General features: G+C 41.0%; 2 protein-coding genes across 4 annotated transcripts in view; one reads left to right on the top strand and one right to left on the bottom strand.

Annotated features, from left to right (window-relative positions):
- The window catches only part of col4a6 (collagen, type IV, alpha 6), a 115,337-nt gene extending 114,726 nt beyond the window's left edge, over window positions 1-611 (bottom strand). For all 3 annotated transcript variants that reach the window (XM_061031157.1, XM_061031158.1, XM_061031159.1), the window contains exons 1-2: window positions 472-611; window positions 174-293 (exon numbers count right to left, since the gene is read on the bottom strand). In XM_061031157.1, the coding sequence (XP_060887140.1) occupies window positions 174-184 (11 nt within the window). In that variant the 5' untranslated portion in view covers window positions 185-293; window positions 472-611. The remainder of the gene's footprint in view (window positions 1-173; window positions 294-471) is intronic.
- A 3,035-nt stretch (window positions 612-3,646) lies between these two features.
- col4a5 (collagen, type IV, alpha 5 (Alport syndrome)) overlaps window positions 3,647-18,672 on the top strand; it is a 45,153-nt gene continuing 30,127 nt past the window's right edge. The window contains exon 1 of the mRNA XM_061031162.1: window positions 3,647-4,136. Within this exon, the coding sequence (XP_060887145.1) occupies window positions 4,047-4,136 (90 nt within the window). The 5' untranslated portion in view covers window positions 3,647-4,046. The remainder of the gene's footprint in view (window positions 4,137-18,672) is intronic.

Here is an 18,672-nt window from a genome sequence, read left to right as displayed (position 1 = left end):
ACAAACATTTTTGTTAGTGTGTTTATTCCAGACATTTATCCGGCAGGTAACCTGCTCCGGAGCTGGGCTAAAGTAGCTCCGCGCAAGCCGCGAGCAACGCCGCTGCTGCTGCCTGCAACTTCACTTTAGTAAGAAATATTCACAAAAGGCGATTTTAAAGAGAAGTTGCTCACAGGAATTTCATTTTGATCCGACTGGCAGAGAGGGAACCGCAGGTCGAGACTCGACTCCCTTGTCTTCACCAGCAAGGCTCTTCAAACGCGCTCATCCACGGCTCCAAAAAACCCTGTCATCTACCCGGAGACACAGAAGAGAGAGATAAAGTAGTCCCCCCCAGCAACCGACAAACGCAACCCTTCTGTTCACACTAACACACTCACACACACAGCGTCAAGCGTTAAAACACAGCCGGCACAGAAAAGCCTCTGTGTCCGTGATTTCTTTCATAAAATCAGAGCTTATCCAACTCACCAAAGTTGCAGCGGTGAAGTCGCTGCTGCGCTCTCCGGGCTGTTGCGCTTCAACTCAGCAGCGCTCCACAGCAGCAGGAGAGGAGGGGCCAACAACACATGTCATTCATGCCCCTATACTTTTGGCTACAACTGATTTTTACCCTCGAACACGGAGCAGAAACTCTTCAGACTGTCTGCTGCTGCAAACGGGACTGTTCTGTCCCCAGCTGGACTCGATAATAGGCTTAGTCCTTTAAAAAACTCAAAGTTTAGTGAATGTTTTCCAACCTGAAATACAAAAAAAACACCTTATATTCACGAAGTGTTATCTAATAAAAACCTTTTTTTTTAGTTTTCATTGTATTTGTATTCCTCTGTAGTATGATCGTTACATGTCTTAAAGATAGTTTCTCAACATTTACTTCAGTTTTATGATACTTGATGCTACATTATCACTTGTTGTATCTTTAAAAGTCAAATTAAATGTTCTACTAAGGAGTATGACATGATGTTGGTGATGGTAATTTTGCAGAAAAAGTACAAAAAGTTTATTTTTTAACTTGAATAAATGACCTGTATTTGTAATATTACAGCATTATCATATATCTGAGGTATAAAGACTTGTACTTTGAATTGCTTTGCTGATGAAATGTGCTATATAAACTTGCCTTGCCTTGTATAAGATCTAATAAAAGAAACTTCATTTGATCATCTCTGTTCTAATCTCTGTTATAAATACGACCCATGGTTACTGAAGTTGTAAAAAGTACTCAATAAGCATGACCGTAGTGAGCCTTCAACACTGTTTATTTCAACATTTATTTTCAAAAAGATTCTGTTGCCAGTGGGCAAATGTTTGCGCCTGAAGTATATAATATCTTTAGTATAAATATTTTTTTCTTCCTCTGCATCTTGTTTGGAGCTGTGGCGTTCCACAGGGATCCTTCCTGGGTCCTTTGCACTTTTGAACTCAGCAGAATAATCAGTACTGTCATTGCTCTCATTATTACACCTGGTCTTCGTTTGCTATATGGCGTATAGGAATAACACACCATGATCAAGATGAGCTTTATTATCCCACAAAAAGCACTATTTCCACCATTGGTCCAGTTCAGTTCGGTTCCGCATTGGTACACATTTATTGGCAATTCCACTGTCAAAAGTTTGGAATGATACCAAAATGACCGTTCCGTCGTACTTTTTTGCTACCCTTCTTTTGGGGTGCCAAGCGTGCTGATCTGACCCTAAAGGTCGGAGCTAGACAAACTGCTGTCCATCGATCTGTACAAGAATCGTCACTTGTCGTGTGACAGCTGTAATAAATGACAAAAACAAAAAAGTGACATGTTTAAATATCCTGTGTATTTCTAGATTAATTTCAAGCTGTTTTTATGACTAATGTCAGCGTGTAGCATCGTCCCATGGATGACCTCGGAGGTCCAGACCTCTGCTGGACATCCTCCATTGTTGCCAATGTTTACTGTGTCGCATTCTTCTTCTTCCTTGAATTTGTTGGTGGGCAACACTGCGTCATGCTGCTTTAATGTCACACTATAACGAAGCTATCACTATCTGGCTAACACTCTGCTTACCAAGTAAGGGTCTGGCTGTGAAAACACAATCAAGATCAGGGTTTACGGTACCAAACCGTACAAAACCAAACCATACTGAACCAAACCCGGATCACTCGGTGGCATCAGGGCTGAAGTGAGAAATTTGTCTTCGGCTCTTCACCCAAACTGCAGCCATGAAAAGAAAACATTCAACAGGTTAAAACCAATGTTTCCAATCATTTTTGTGTTATATCACATCGCATTTTTCACGATGGCTAAGATAGTTTTTCGCCTTTTCTGACTAATAATGAGCGAATGTTAAAGAGAGAAAACGTCAGATGATATTGTTAAAGGTGCTCATTACTTCATGACCGTTACCTTTACCCCAAAGACAAAGGTATTCTGACAAAGGTCAGCACCAAAACTTTGGTTTAAAGGCACAGGGAGCGCTATAAATACAACGTCATAACTTCAAATGTGTTATCTCTACATCATACAATAAGATCGCATTCTGGAGCCCTTTAAAACCAGATGTTTTGAATTAACATCTTTAGGATGTAGTTCCAGTGTATCCTATCTGAAGCTTACAGAAAAAATGTCAGACCTAAAACCCTCAATGTTCCAACCAATGTTGAATTCAAGGTCGGCACTAAACTATTCAAAAGCTTCACTGTTTTGAAGTTGATACAGTGTGGAACATGTGAATGGTTACCAAATTTTGTCTGTTTGAGAAGTGATGAATGGGGGATCTAGTTATACATTCAGTTATTCATTCACTCTACAACTCTACAATTCTACAAATCATTTAGCAGACGCACAAGCTTTAAGTCCGATCGGATACACAGGTGCTGACAGGCATTGCATAGATTTGGTTAGGGTTACCCCTAACCCTAACCCAACATTGACAGCTGTTCTTCAGAGCTCTGATCAACATAGAAAACCATCTTAAAATCGTTGTTATCAAACACTTCTGAAATGTTCTGCCTCCAGTTGATTGAACACCTGTGCCCTCTTTAAATTCTAATGCAAAAAAGCTGATCTGGAACCAGAACTAGAACTGGAGGACCATTAAGTATTAGGCTGTATTTCACAAATAAAAGAAAACAGATGCTGCAGCACAAATATATATAGGCCTGCTCCATCACATTTGATGATGTCATCCGTACAGCATGATTAAATCTAGTGTTAACACCTGACATCGTATCAGCATCTATGAATAATGCTCCACAATCTTTAATAGCTTTCTTACTTCCATTCAGGAGGATTTAACTGTAAACTGAGAAAGAAAGAAAATGATGTTGTTCTTTACTTTTCTAATTTAAAGTGTCTACTTTGTCTCATTCTGCCAAGTAGCCTCCCTCCATGTCAGGAGTCAAAAGTGAGTATTTGACCTTTAATAATCTGGCAGGAATGCAACGTGCCCGGGCGTATAGAAAATGTCAAATAAAGGTTTTAAATTCAAAGCTTTTTTTCTGCAGCCTCGGGCGTCGGGTAGGATTGGATACACAAACTTCTGCGGTTATCCATCCGCCCCTTTGCGAGGTCCTAACATCAAGTGGAGGCTGATTAAAAAACAGCAGAAACCAGAAAGTGTTTTATGGAGTGAGGCGTTGTACAATCGATGCTCTCTTTTTTTTGTGTGCGTAATTCACCGAGGAAGTTTATCTTAGATGAGCTGTGTGTCTAGTGTTTAGTGCTGTAGGTGCAGGGTGCTCATATCAGTGCGCGCCCTGAGTTTTTTGGGAAGTAGATCCGGCTGGGGCAAGTCGAGGAGAGAAAAAGTTTAGAGGGGGACTGCAGAGGCGCACGGTGCCACAGCCAGGACCACTAGGGAGCCTCTGCTAAGCGCAGCAAACAGCCCGACACGCCGAGCCGAAGAAGAAGAAGAAAAAGGAGAAGAAGTGTTTTCACATTACTTTATTCTTGCGTGCTTGGGGGGGTGAAGAGCAGGGCTATGGCACGCGATTAAAAAAAAAAAGCCGTGCAGTTTGTGAGTGTTAACGCAGGCGGATTCTTGTGTTATTCCCCCCACTCTCTCAAGATGAATAAAGACTTGAAGAGCCTGCGACAGCTCGCCGTGCCTCTGCTTCTCTTCGCCCTGAGCGTCGCGGTGCAGCAGGCGGACTCTGCGGTAAGTCCGGGTTCAACTCTTTTTTTGTATTTTGTTTCGTTGCAGATTTTACAGGTTTTAATATCAGGCGAGAGGAACCCGAGAGACCCTGCTGCTCTGAGTCAGCCGGCGCCGGGACACCAACCGGCTCTCCCAGCAAAGGTTTATAAATAGAGAGGCTGCTTTATAACAAGTGCTTTACTGCTCTAATAATAATAATAATAATAATAATAATCATAATAATCCCGACGCTGTTATACTCTTTGTTGCAATGAAAATCATCTTAAAAAAAGCTTTCTGTTCGGTGTTTAGGACACTTTATTTAATCCCTCCCTCACGAGCTCCGCTTTGTAGTTTTTTTTCATGGAAGTCCCGGACGGAGTTTTTTGCCCTGCACCGTGCGCATCGCGTTTCCTCTTCCCTGTTCTGTTCCGTGCAACCGGGCAGGCAGGCAACCTTGCAGCAGCACGCCAACCGTGCAGGTTGCTCTTTCTTTTTTGTCCCCCCCCCATCCCACAGTCTGCATGCGTTTCAGTAAGCTGGATGTCAAAGATTGACGCGAGATGTTGAGCTGTGGAGTGTTTAGCGCGCAATGCAGATCGCTCATAAAACTACAAACTGCTTCAACTTCAACTTCTGCGATTGATAACTTTGATATAGTGCTGTTGAGTCTGTTTAATACAAGGCACTAGTGCGCGTTTTTCTGTTTGATAATATGATCGTAAAGCGTCCGAATTTGACGCTTTGGGGTAAAAAAAAACACCGTGGATTTTGAGTTTTATCTCCCCTGCAGGTGTGTTAGGCTATATGTTGACAGCCCCCTCTTTCTCACGCATACTGACGTGCACTTTAATAAAATGCACTTTTTTTTCTCTTTCATGGTTGTGTTTGCGCCTTAAATCATGCAGAATAAGAATCTGTGCAGCCAGTAGAAACACGACTTTAGCGTCTCCAAAGTGCATCAAGATGTAATTCCTCCATACACTTGACATGTATTAGTAACAGAGATCCAGGAGGGGTGTGTGTGTTTGTGTTTGTGCATACTTCAGCCCGCGTTTGTTTGCATCTGTGGCTCTTTTTATTGCAGCTGCGGCGCTCTCCACCCCTGACACCTCTGACGTCTCCACACCACACTGTAAACGAGTCCTCATGTAATATTCAAATAGCAATGTGCTACAGCATGATGAATATTCATGCAGTCATTAATAATTCATGAATTCCTCTTGCATGCTGATAGCCCCGCCCCCCCTTAACACCAGGGCCTGTCCAATCAGGCCTCGCACACTTCCTGCACATCAGAATGTGTGGTATGAGCCTGTAGGTATACAGAATACTTAGTGTGACTTTTTCTGTTGGAGACTTTTATTTCCTTACATTTTGCATCCCGTCTTATACGTCAGGTTCATATCCAATATGACACATCAGTGAAAGCACTTTTAATAAGTTCAGAGTGAGGTCTAAGTGGATCTAGGAGAGGATGGAAAGTCCGCTTAAAGTTTACAGAAGGAATAAAGAAAACAACGCAGGTGGCTGTTTGTGCATCTTGTCTTTGAAATCGGATCATTTCAGACTTTTTTTTTTCTGTTTGCGAGGCGCGTTTGTGCAGCGTAGAACACATGACATCTGTGTGTAATCTGCATGAAAGGTAATATACAGGAGAGCGACTTAAACTAAATCTAGAAGGGTCTAAATCTCGAGGGAAATGTGTCCTCATGACAAAATTTAAGCAACTATAAGACACAACTTTAATTTAAGATTCAAAGATCACCCTCATGCATACAAGTGTTTTAATAAAGGGCCAATAATTAGTCATCTATTGAGGACTTAATGTTGTGGCAAAAGGATCAATAGTTGTTGCTAGGATACTTTTAACACTGTAGGAAAGGTTAATCAGGACAGGTGTTGGAAAAAGTTCAAAATAAAGACGTGAAGACGAGTCAGGTAAATGTTTCTGTAGGTGCTGCACGTGTCACTTTTGTTTGGTGGACACAGTGGCTGTTACTGTTGCCATGGAGATGTGAAGTCAAAGGTGAAGGAGGTGGGGGTGGAGGGCGGAGGGTGGAGGGTGGGGCGGGATCCACTTTGTGGACAAGGAATGTGGCCGACCCCACCTTCGACAAGAGAGCGAGGATGAGTAGGAGAGGTTGTTTTTTTTTAAAGAGGGGAGAGGTTGAAGATGGTTGAAGATGAACGTCCAAAAAAATAACAAAATCAAAACTTTAGAAAACTAACAGTGAAAGAATATTTGGACGTTTTGAGTATTTTACCAGCTTTAAACCAGCGTCCCGTGGCCATCAAAGAGAGAGTTAAAAAGAGAGAGACATACATTAAATACAGAGATTAAGGGAGGATGCAGGTCTGATTTTGTGTCTCCTTCACTCTCTCTATCATTCCCAGGATTCTGTACCTGTTCTCTCACTGAGGCCCCCTAGTGGAGGAAAGTTGCGTTGCCCTCGCACACTCAAATATTTCCTCAGGAATTCACCTTCCTCTGTCAAGTCAAGATCTCCAAACTGAATTCAAACCTTAGAAACAGACTCAAGTTCCAGAAAAAATACAAGATGATACACAAAGAAAAAATAATCTATGAAACGACAACAAGAGTTCAGAGTTTGAAATAAAGTATGTTAGAAACTGAGAGGACGACATAGACAGACAATGTACAAACATATAAACTATAATGGTTTCAGGAATGTATGGATGTGGATGGACAGATCTGTAATTTAGAGATATAATACGGCGCGCCACATAGACGCGATTTGATTGGTTGATTCATTTGTTCTGTCCTAATTCATCAATTCAAGTGATTTTATTTCCCCCCCAACTTTTGGAAATTCTTTGCAAAACCGTTGTACTCGTTAAGGAATTTAAACCTTTAAAATGAATTGAAGGACTTTTACAAAGTAATCTCCACAATCTTTAAAAAGGATTTTATGTAAAGTTGACATTCAGAGATCCATAGATTTTATACAGGATGACAATTAAAGGTCTAAAGTCTAAACCTTAATTTAAAGTCTTCAATCTGACTTTTTATACTCGTAATCCCTTAACGTGTTAGAAACAGAGCGTGTCATAGGTCACGGTGTAATAGCCGTGTGTGTGTGTGTGTGTGTGTGTGTGTGTGTGTGTACCTGTGTGCAGATTAATCCTCCGATATGAATCTCAGTCAGGTGAGCGAGTTCAGCAGTAATGTATACCTGCAAGGTTTTCCTTTGAACCCGTCATGCAGCGCAACCACAAACACACATTTAATTTGATGCATGCTTCCTGCATGTGCACACACGCTCATACACACACACACACACACACACACACACACACACACACATATTCATGCATACATAGATACGACCACCTCCCCCCACGCAGCCTCACAGGTTTCCTCACCTTTCACATGACCCACATCCCAGGTGGAGCGGGGAATCTGTCTGCTGTGGGTTTTGTAGCCACAACATCCTCAGATTGTTAAGGTGTGTGTGTGTGTGTGTGTGTGTGTGTGTGTGACTCTCAGAGCTGCAACAAGAGGGCGACGACAGTGGCTGTTCTCTCTCCCATCTTTGTCTCTCCCTTTGTGGTGATTTCGCTCTTCATTTTTCTCTTTTTAATCCACGTGTTGTTCAAACTTTCTCTGTCCTGGTGCAAAAAGTCAGAAGTGGAAGAGTGTCCCTCCTGGATTCTGATATCCTCATCAACAAATCAAAGAGATCTTTCACTACATAACCACGTGTAAAACTGCACATTTTCTTTAAAAAAAGTGTTTTAATTGTAAGAATTCCAGCAATTTAAGAATCAGCACAGTTTATTCTGAAAAAAATGTCCAATTCAAAACATCTTCCACGAGCCAAAGTTACTACAAAGAAAAGAAAGAAGACTGAGAATTTAGCTGTGAGAATTTAGCTGTGATCTTTGGCACAAAGGGCTTTTTTTTCCTAATAACCTGTCTTTTCAGGTAGTGCTCGCCCATAAATTCAAAATTTAAAAAAGTGACAAACCTAAACCATTCCCAGTCTTGTTCTTAAACTAAACACTGAAACATCATTTAGATCGTTTTTTTTCTGAACATAAATACAAAAGATTCCCCTTCGACATCGCAGCTTTGCAGCACATTTTCACTATTTTCTTAAGTTGATGCTTCAAAAACGTTAACGAGTCGATCAAGTAAAAAGTTATGAGGTTAAAAGATAATGGTAATAATAGTCAAATCAAACCATTTAGTTTATGTTGCTTAAATGAACTACTGTTGCCTTACAGACCAAATTCAGGCCAAAGAAGTTTCTCACTTTCCTTTACTTTGTTGCCTGAAGCTTTAATCAGAAATACCAAAAACAGAGTATTTATGAGAAAGGTAAAGATCTACTGTTATGTATTTCTTGTTGTCGTTCGTTGTTTTATTACATCAATGTATCTTTAAAGAACAGAATATCAGACTTTTTTTGTATAATTCTTTTGAAAAGCAGCTTCAACCGTCAGCACCATTCGGGGGTAATTGTTTGTGATTTGTTTCCCCTCTTCCTCTTCTTAAACATAGATCGTCTTTTTCCCCAGTGATATACCTGTATCATCCCTCTTCTCATTCTCTACCCCCCCCCCCTTCCTCTCTCTCTCTCCGTCTCTCGCCCTCCCCTCCCTTTGTGTCTGTTCTTGAAGGCAAATTCCATCTTTATCTCACCTGCTCTGAGAGACAAGCGCCTTAAACAGTCAACAATGCTGGCAAAATCCCACATTGCTCATGAGCTTTGCCTGCTGTATGTAGTTGCACATGTGTACCAGAAGTGTGTATGTGTGTGTGTGTGTGTGTGTGTGTGTGCTTGTGTTTCTTTCCTGGTGGATCTCACGCTGTGGTGTGAATGAGCTGAAGATGCCATTAGGATTAACAGGAGGACAGAAGTCTATGAGAGCCGAGAGCAAACGTTTAGACAGCTAATTACCTCAACCCTCCTCTTCTTCTTCTTCATTTACCTCCTCACTCATCCCCCTCCTTCAGTAGAAGAAGAGGTACTGCATGGTACAAGTTAAAATATTGAGATTAAAGATGGAAGGAAAAGTAGGTGGTGGTCAATGCTACATATAGTCGTAGTACCATTAGCACCAAGTTAAAGTTGTGGTAAAGTAGTTATTGGTTTGGCAGCAGTTGCAGAAGTACTGGAGCCTGACCGATTTATCGGCTGGCCGATAATATTTGCCGATATTAGCATATCATGTGACTATCGGTATCGGCTAATTTTATCTTCGATATGTGCTGATATAACTAGGTTTAGAAATACAGTGCATGACTAATCAGTAGCTTTACACAAGCAGAACAGTTCGGTGTTCGGTGAACAGTTCGGGGGGGGGAGCAGCGTCCTAGCGCCCACTGTTGACAATCCGCCACAGTTTATGGTATCGGTTACAATCATTTTGGAAATAGTAGAATTTTATTGGTCTTAAAAGCAGTAGCAGATTGAGGGTATTTTTTCCAAAAGATTCATTTTGTGGGGGTTTTGCCTTTATTGATAGGACACTGGGTATTGTAGGAATTTGGGGAGAGTGGGGAATGACATGTGTGAAAAGAGCCAAAGTTCGGACTTGAACCCGTGACCGCCTGCTTGGAGGACTGCAACCTCAGTACATTGGGCGCGACCTAACTGCTAGGCCAGCAGCGCTCCACAGAGGGAGTTTACAGGTGGCACTAACAGTGGTAATTGTGGTCTTAGTAGGACCAGTACCAGTCGTAGTAGTAGTGGTAAAAGGAGGAGGTAGCTGTAGTTGTAAGAGGAAGGTGGAGTAGTATCATCAGTACCAAGAGAAGTTGGCGTGGTCTAACTAAAATGGGTACCACAAATAAAGTAGGAGTTATAGTAATTATTTGCCAGTTGTAGGGGCATTAGTTGGAATATCTGTAGTTTGAAATGTAGGTTAATAGTAGCAGCATGAGCTATAGTAAATGCTTTGGTAATGGTTGTAGTAGCAAAGAGGTAAGAGTGTTACTTTGGGCTTAAAGAACTCTCTATTGATTGACATCCGCTGTTGTTTTTCACTTGGGTTTAAAATCTCATTTAATCTCTTTGCACAACATATCTGTTTCTTTCACCAATACTCTAACCCCACTCTCACCCCTTCTGTCCTCCCCCACCTCATTTCGTCCCCCCATTCAGTCCTAAGTGGAGGGTAAACACGCTGTGTTTGTTCGAGACTTCTTTATTTACTCCATCCAAATTGTTTGGTTTGAGGCTTGAAGGGTCTTCCCCTTTATCTATGCATCAACCAATATACATTCCATTTTTAATAAAGTTATTACGTGTTGTCCTACATAAGCAAAAGTATGTTTTTTTCACATGACAGATTTAAAGTTTCTTGAACTCTCTTTGGATTTACAGAAGTTCGGAATCCGGGATCCGAAGGGTTAAACCGCGGTCACTTAAGGTTTGAGCAATGTTCCTTTGAAGACCAGCAAGACTATCCAGATTAAAGCAGAGGCCTCTGTGGATTTGGGCTGAATTAGGTTACAGATTAAGGTTTAAAAGACTGAGTGGGAATCCTTGACCGTATGCAAACTGACCCTTGATGCACCATTGTTCTTAAACCAACAATTTTCTACTAAATTCAGGCCACATGTCTGGCGTCATATAAACAATTCTTGTACGCGAGTGTTGCAACAACATGTTGTTCCCCTGTTGGAGTAGATTATAAAACATGATAATCTGAAGCTTCGAGGTAAAGAGGTAACGTGTCGTACACACCATACGTCTTACTCTTACCAGTATGTATAGTCCTTTCCCACTGTAGGAAAGGACTTTAGTCAGGACTTTAAGAACACTTTGAGACTTTGGAAGCGGTTTCATTTTGGTGATTCAGCAGCATTTTCTTATCGATTTAATTTCCTTTTTAAGTAAAATAAAATGTATATTCCAGAAAAGTGTCCAGGCTGTAAGTTCATGTGAGAAGATTGGTGGTATTGGAAGCATTCTTGTGGCCCTGGTACTCTGGTCTGGAGTATTATTGCAAACCAAGTATGAGTGGGCTTTCGTTGTATGCAGAGACCTCAAGAGGCACAACTCAATAGATTTAATGCAATACAAGGACCAATCTGCTAATATCTGAGTCTATCTGTCTGCAGTCAGACAGAATAGGAATTCGCCTCGAGAACCTAAATTTGAACCACGCGATGGTCGATAGGTGCTATTGGTCACTTTAGACTCCGCCTACCAAATACCAATTAGCCCATTCTCCAGACCTTAATGTCCTAGGAGAAAGAATAACTGCTAATTATAACTTCTTCTTATAACTATTAAATACCCATTTATTTGGCTTGTTCCATTTTTGTCTTTGAGTGTTGAGTGGATTCTTTGTTAATGTGATGATACATCTCAAAGGGATAGCCACTGAATAAATTCAATTCAAATTTCTTGTAACCACATGAAAACCTTAAAAAGATTAACTGCAGTATCAGTAGTTATACTTCTTTTGTCAACTCTCAGCCTCTGAGGGCAAACATGATTGTATTATTGCATTATAAAGAATAAACCCAAATACAAACCCAAACTAGAGGGGCTTTAGGAGAATGTTGACTTCTGCCAAGGCGCTGTGAAAATCAGCTCCAAATTTATGTGGATTCTTCTTCATCCCCTGCTACACCCTTTGGACCAGTAGTTCTTCCGTAGTCCTGCTGACAAACAGGTGAACAACACCTAAACCCAAGCTTCCTTGGGAGATACAAATGACAGAAGAGAAGAGACTTCAACAATGATTGAAAAGTTGTACCTCTTGATAACTCCCCCTCTCCTTATGAAGAGAACACACCTGGGTTTAGTTTTTCAGTGAAAAGCAACCTAAAACACTTTTTTGGACACCTTTGCAACTCTAAGAAGCTAAGATAAATCTTTGGTTGGCTTATCTTTCATTTTTCCATCATCTCGATCTTCAGAAGTTTAAGATACTCCTGCTGATTTTTATTCCCCAACAGTAGAAATGTGGAGTAACACTTTGTATAGAAAATAAAGTCTTTGTAGGAAACCCTAAGCTTGCTGTAAGCCGCCCCAATACAGGTATCTGTATCTGTTTCATCTTGTCTGGTCTGACTCTTTTCCTCTAAGACTTTTTCTTTGATCCGTTCACACTTTGGAGTGATTTCAGCTCTGTGAAACCAGCATAAACCTTAGAGAGATTTATATGAGCTCTAAAGTAGTTTTGACTCGGTTTAGATCACTTCATCTTTTTGGTTCAGCGAGCAGCTTTGGGTGAAGACACTGACCTGGATTCTCTGCCATCTCACATTATGTTTTCTGGCTTTTCTGGCATTTTGGCGAACTATTATGTTGTTTTCATGAGTTGATGGGATAGTCAGACATCAGGAGATTGACCTTCAAATATGACACATGTACTATTAGTCAGATAATCCACACCGGAAGATGAACAAGGAACAAATAGAGCACTGAAGAGGCGGTAACTGTGGGAGTTAAAGAATTATCATTGGCAAAGTTTAGCTTCTTCTGGTGTTTTCTAGTTAACAACAGCTTCTTCCAGATTGTGTTGAAGTTCTGCATGTGTTTTTAAATCTAAAATAGAGAGTCAGTTTTAAAGTTGTGGTGAAAGAGTGGCTTTGGGACAGCTATGAGCAACTTTATCTGAGTTTTTTTGTAGTCTTGTGTGTGTGTGGCTGGGATCCAGCGGGCTACCTGTCAAGTCCACCTACACAGAGCAGTCACAAGACATGCTGTCCTCCCTCCCTCCCTTTCCTCTTATGTTTTCCTGACCTCCTTTTGATGAAAGAACATCTTCCCCTTCTTTTTTCTTTCTTGGGAAGGAGGAAATATTACAGCCCACGGGACAAAAACAAAAGAGGAAAATCTGTGTAAAAAGCAGTCACACTGTACATCACAAAGAGCTTGAGTAAAGAGTAGTTCTTTGGAGCAAATGAACACAGAAATATTGAATAGAATCAAAGATTGAAATGGTTGAATTTGTTCTCATCAAACAGGAGAATTCATTGTTTTGCATTCTTTCTTTTAGAAAAAAAAAACTAGACGTTGGTAAGAGAGGGAAAGGAGTTTTAATCTGAGATCAACGGCTGACCTTGATCTACAGATGTCTGCTTCCTTTCTCTCCTACCTGCTCAAACTATGGGACCAAGTAGCTGTATTTGTAGAGCTTTACAGACAGCAGGATTATGGGAACTTCACATGTTGATGTGAAGATTGATGTTACTTTCAAGCAGCAACAATAAATATAGAATTAACTTTGTTTTCTGCCCACATTTTTATTCCACTGTGTGAAGAAAACGCCTCAGTAATGGGAAGGGTTTTTCAGAAATTACATTCTCCAAGCCTTTCAATGAAATCCTGTCATATGTTGCGTACAAGAACCATGGTCAAAAATTGGATATCTAGGACTTCTTTATTTGTTGCCGTGGTATCCAAAGAGGTATCAATATCAATTCATTTTGACTCGTGTTGTATAGAAGTTGAAAACTCTGGTATTGCGACAGACCTAGTGGCTAGTTCCTGTATCCAAATTATATGGCTTTTAGTTCAACTAAAACGTTCGGCATGGCATGGTGTAGTTGCCAACATTTACACTTTTACCTTACATGAACTGGCATCTAGTTCATTTTATACTGACGCAAAATCACAATGTTACCAAACAACCAAAGGTGGCCATCTCGGTTGTTTATGAAAACGCCTCAACAGCTCTCAAAAAAGGGAACTAACAATGTTGAACTTTGATCTGATGCTAGTAAAAACCAAACATTATCGATATCCGTTTGATACCCTAACAACAAATACTTTGGCATCCAACGCAGGGTAATTTCTTGTTTTTGATTTCCAAAGGTTGCAAGCAATCTCAACAATGCAACATGGTCTAAATTGCACGAATATGCTGGCAAAGTTTCACTACCAATGTATTTATACAATCTATAGTTGTTAATTTTTCAAGCTTGGGTATTTTTCAATACTTCCAATTATTAAAATAATGGAGATGCTATTGTTTTAAAACACAATGGTACCGAATAGTAATGTGTTTTCATCATAAGGAACTGGACTATTGGCATTTTAAATGGTGGAAATGGTGCACCAATTGGTTTGCCAAGTTGATGGAGCAGAAATCAAGCCTCGGAAATCTTACTACTGTTCTCCTTTCCCCATCATTCTTTCAGCCCGTTATCTGTTCGTCTCACATGAGCTATCAAAGAGGGTACGATGGCGAGGAGAGATAAAACACAATACGCACACTCACAGTACCAAAAGCAGACCGACACAGCAGCTTAATGTACTTTACATGTCTGTGGTTGCCCTGAGACTAAAGAATGAAGTCTTCAGAAAATCAGAGCTGTTTTGACTGTCTGGTTTCAAGCAACTGAAGACGCTCACAACACTCATAAGCTGACCTCACATAGTGTGGGAGGGCGTCTGGTTCTCTCTTCTTCTCTGTTTTCTCTCTCTCTCTGAGATGTTCCTTCAATTCTTTTAACGCTCTCTTTCTCTCTCTCATTTTCTGGCACCTGTTTCTTTCATCACACTCCTGAAGAGGAAACAGGGCTTCCCCCAAAACCACATGGGAAAAATAGTGGGCAAATGGTTTGAGTGTGTGTTTTTGTGTGTGTGGCTGCTTTCTCTTTACATATTTAAGTGTACAGTTTCTACATTACCTCTAATAGACTCGTATAGAAGGAGACATTTCAAAGTAAAGGACCAGATATATGAAATGATTTGATCCCCTGCCGTCTTTTTTTCTTTCCAAATGTTGGAGATATTTTTACATTTTCCTCTTGTGGCCTAAAGAATTACGACCTTTGTCTCTCAGGAGCAAAAAGGATAATAGAGAAATGTTTCTGTAGCTCGGTTAACGACCTGTTTCCCACCACTATTCAATGTTGACTTCTCTAACCCATGACCAAGGCTGCTTCTTGACCCCTAACCTGCATTCACTCATTCGGCAGTGGAAAAAAAAACACCTTTTCACTTCAAATTTTTCAAATGACCACTTCTCTTGGTCAACAATAATAGAAGTCCTGGACGACCAATATCGGACAATTTCTTGTTTTTAATTACCCAAATTCTCTCACAGCCGCTTTTGGTAAAAAAAAATATGTCAAGAAGATCTGATTTGTTTTTTTCCGTCAAGCTTGGGTACTTTTCAATACAGTCAAAAATTCCATAACCGAGATGGGTATCAAAAATCTCGACAATCTTTTTTCTTATAAACATGCAACATCTGCTTAGGTTTTCAAAAAGGGTGTTACACGAGCAATGAGAATGAGGCTAAATGTGGTAAGAGTTTTAAAAATACAGTTTAATCTGAAGCATATACATTTTTAGTTTTGAATATCTAGGAATGGCCAAAGTTAGATGACTTTTTGTCTAGATGATAACAACACTGGGACACTTTCACAGTTTGGTTTTGGAAACGATTATGGTTTTGTGTTCAGATCCATACATTAGTCAGTTAGACAAATCTAAAATTGGTTCATTGATACCTGGGGAATTAATTTCTGTACTATAGATAAATTACTTTTGCGGTTTGTGGAGGAATATTTCTTTGTCATCTGTCCCTTTTACTGAAGGAGTTCCTCAGGGCACCGTTCTTGAGCCTCCTCTCTTCTCTTTGTAAGTCTTGACAGCCCCTGTTGGACTTTTTCAAGATTATCAGATCTATAGACGACAGAAGACTTTCTAACTATCCTAGGTTCAGATGTATGCCATTTTTTCTATTTTCCTTCTTCATCTCACGTTTCCTTCCTCTTCATCAGATCAAGTCCTAATAACTTGGAACTGTAGATACAGTTGTCAAGAAGGCTGTTTGTACTTGACACTTAGCCGCACACCGCTGTGTTTCAGTGTGTGTGTTTGTGTGTGTGTTTCAGTGTGTGAATGGCTCAGGTGGAGCCTGGTCCTAGTTAATCCCAGGTCAGTATGGCGGCTGGTATGCGTCTAAGCCGTTAGAATGTCGTTGAAGGATAATGTAGAGCAAGGTGCATGTCTGTGTGTAAATGTGAGTTCTAATAACGACATAGCATGGCTTACGTTTGTGTGCTCGTGTCTGTATGGGTGTGTGCTTGTGTTTCTGCATGTCAGCACTGAATGCATGGCATTCCTTGTCTCCTCCAGACAAACAGACCCCCGCCAATCAGAGCAACGGTATATATCAGACATCTGCTGCAGCACAATGAGGCGGAAGAAAGATTATTTTTCACATCTTCTGCTTTTTTGGGGATTTGAATGCCTTTTATTTAGAGGCAGGACGGTGAGTAGAGTCAGAAATTGGGGGAGAGAGAGAGTGGGGATGGACATGTGGGAAAGGAACCACAGGTCAGATTTGAACCCAGGCCGTCCGCTTGGAGGACTATAGCCTCTGTCCTTATTTTTATGTGCAGACACAAGAGTCGAACAGCTGCAGATGTGTTTGTTCTCATTAGAGGCTGTTTAAGTATTTGGATATTTAAGTGAAATGTGGGCAGGGCAGGAGCCTGCTGAGACCTGCCTCTTCACCAGATCAGTTCAGACAGACCGAGGAGGACTCTGAGGAGCAAGAGAGAGCATGTTCAGCTTCAAACTACAGCCAGAAACACAGTCAGCAACATACATTTAAAATGCACATAAGCATCTCTAAAACACTGTGACTTAGACATAGTCATTTATTTGATCTTTTTTAAAATACAGGAGCGTAAAGTGTTGAAGGTACTGTGGCTATGATGCTTCTCACCACTCTACCTGCATGCATCCTACTCTCTCTACTGCCCCCATGTGGTGAAGACGTAGTACTACAGGTGGACAGGCGTGCAAAAAGCTGACTTTTTACACACTTTTCTCCTTGCATTGTTTTCACATCTTGAAACCAAATTGGTACCATTGGTTTATTGGTATTACCAATAAAGGAAAATGTTAATTCTACATCATACAGATATATTTCACACCACAGTTGAGTTAACATTACAACAAACGTGGTGTTTAAATCTGCTATAAGTGAGCTTATACTGGAGCAGGGTCAGACATTTTCACCTTGATTTTCCCTCCTCTTAATTCAGACCTTTTCCACTCTGCCTAACCCGCTTTAAGTCCACTATCATCCATTTCATTTTCATTTAACTCCACACTTTGATTTCGATTCTGCTTGTGCATGGCACCACAGCACTTCTCTTTCAGTCAAGGTAGCCTGTTGACAATTTATGAGACCTTGCAACCCCTGATCAAATGCGCAAGACAGGTCGCAACCAACCAACCGTTTTGGTAAATTTCCATTTTTAAGAAAAAAAAAGTCAGCCATTTTTCACCTTTTTTGACAGGACAGCTGAAGAAAGACAGGACATATTGGGAGGTGATAGCGGAGGAAGACATGAAGCAAAGGGGGGGCGAGGGTTTCGGGGACCGTATAGCCTTTTGTATATGGGGTGCTGACTAACAGTGTAGTGCAGCAAAGTGCAGCCGTGAGAAGCTGGACTCCTGGGAATAAAGAGAACAATGTGCTAACAACGGGCTACTTTGCCTTTTTTTTTAAATTTTGTGTCTGTTTTTTTATATGATGTTGATAAACTTGTAAGCCCTATCGCTGTCTTGCCTCATAGCTCGACATCCCAGCTAGAGCATCAGGATGTCCCTTTTTGCTATCTTGTTTTGTCTACAGCGGAGGCTTCTGGGTAAATATTAAGATTAGACTTTTTTCCAAACAGGGATACACCTCCAGCATACGCAGGTTTCTGTGATTGATGCATGGAATCAGGGCGCAGTTTACTGTTCGTAAAAAAAAGGTTTATACACGCGTCTAAACATACCAACAAAAGTCTGAGACGGCTGGAGCGAATGAGGGTCATTTTGTTTTCTTGAAAGTCGTTTTATTTGACATTCAGAGATGCGATTTCCTTGGAGAGCGGAGACGTTTTGTACACAGAGATTTGAGAGGCTTTAGAGTCACAGCTGGACATTTTTTCTGGTCCTTATGGGACGAGACTAAACGCAGACTTGACTAGAAATGTGTTGGTTTTTAACTTTGAATTGAAGGAAACTTGAAAGAAAGAGCTGAGCTTTGCAGGGTCTCCTGTCTGAAAAGTTCATAGGTGTAAAAAAAAAAAAAACAGGTCGTGTCCCATTTCTTCCTCAGAGTGAAGAACACACAGATGTTTCTTTTTTTTCAGGACGTTTCTGACATCCCTAAATAATGTCATTCGAGTGATTTCAAAGCAGATGTAGGAAGCGAAGGTGGTAATCTCGTCCTTTTCTTCACTTTTTGCTTCCCTCAAGCTCCTCCTCTCGGTGTGTTCCCCGGGGCTACGCATATCCAGGTATTCTGGCTCGCCGCCGCCGCTCCCCTCTCTAATTTCTTGTTGCCCGTAGCTACAACTCACCGCGCCAAGTGGTGATGTATGCGCTGAAATGAGGAAAAAAAAGGAGCGTGTTTGAACCTGCGTCAGGCAGGGCCGGGGCCAGGCTGGGCAGGGCGAGGCTAGAACGCAGGGTGGGTTTTTTTTCACATCGCTCCCAGTGGAAGGAATTTCAACCTCCCAGGTTCACAGGATCCACGTGAGGAAATTTCTGGAAGAGCTGCTAGGTGGATTGTGTGGATATTTGCTGAGGCTACACAGCTTTCT

Source organism: Labrus mixtus, chromosome 23, assembly GCF_963584025.1.
Source record: "Labrus mixtus chromosome 23, fLabMix1.1, whole genome shotgun sequence".
Classification (NCBI taxonomy): Eukaryota; Metazoa; Chordata; class Actinopteri; order Labriformes; family Labridae; genus Labrus; species Labrus mixtus.
This window is presented reverse-complemented; position numbering and strand designations above follow the sequence as displayed.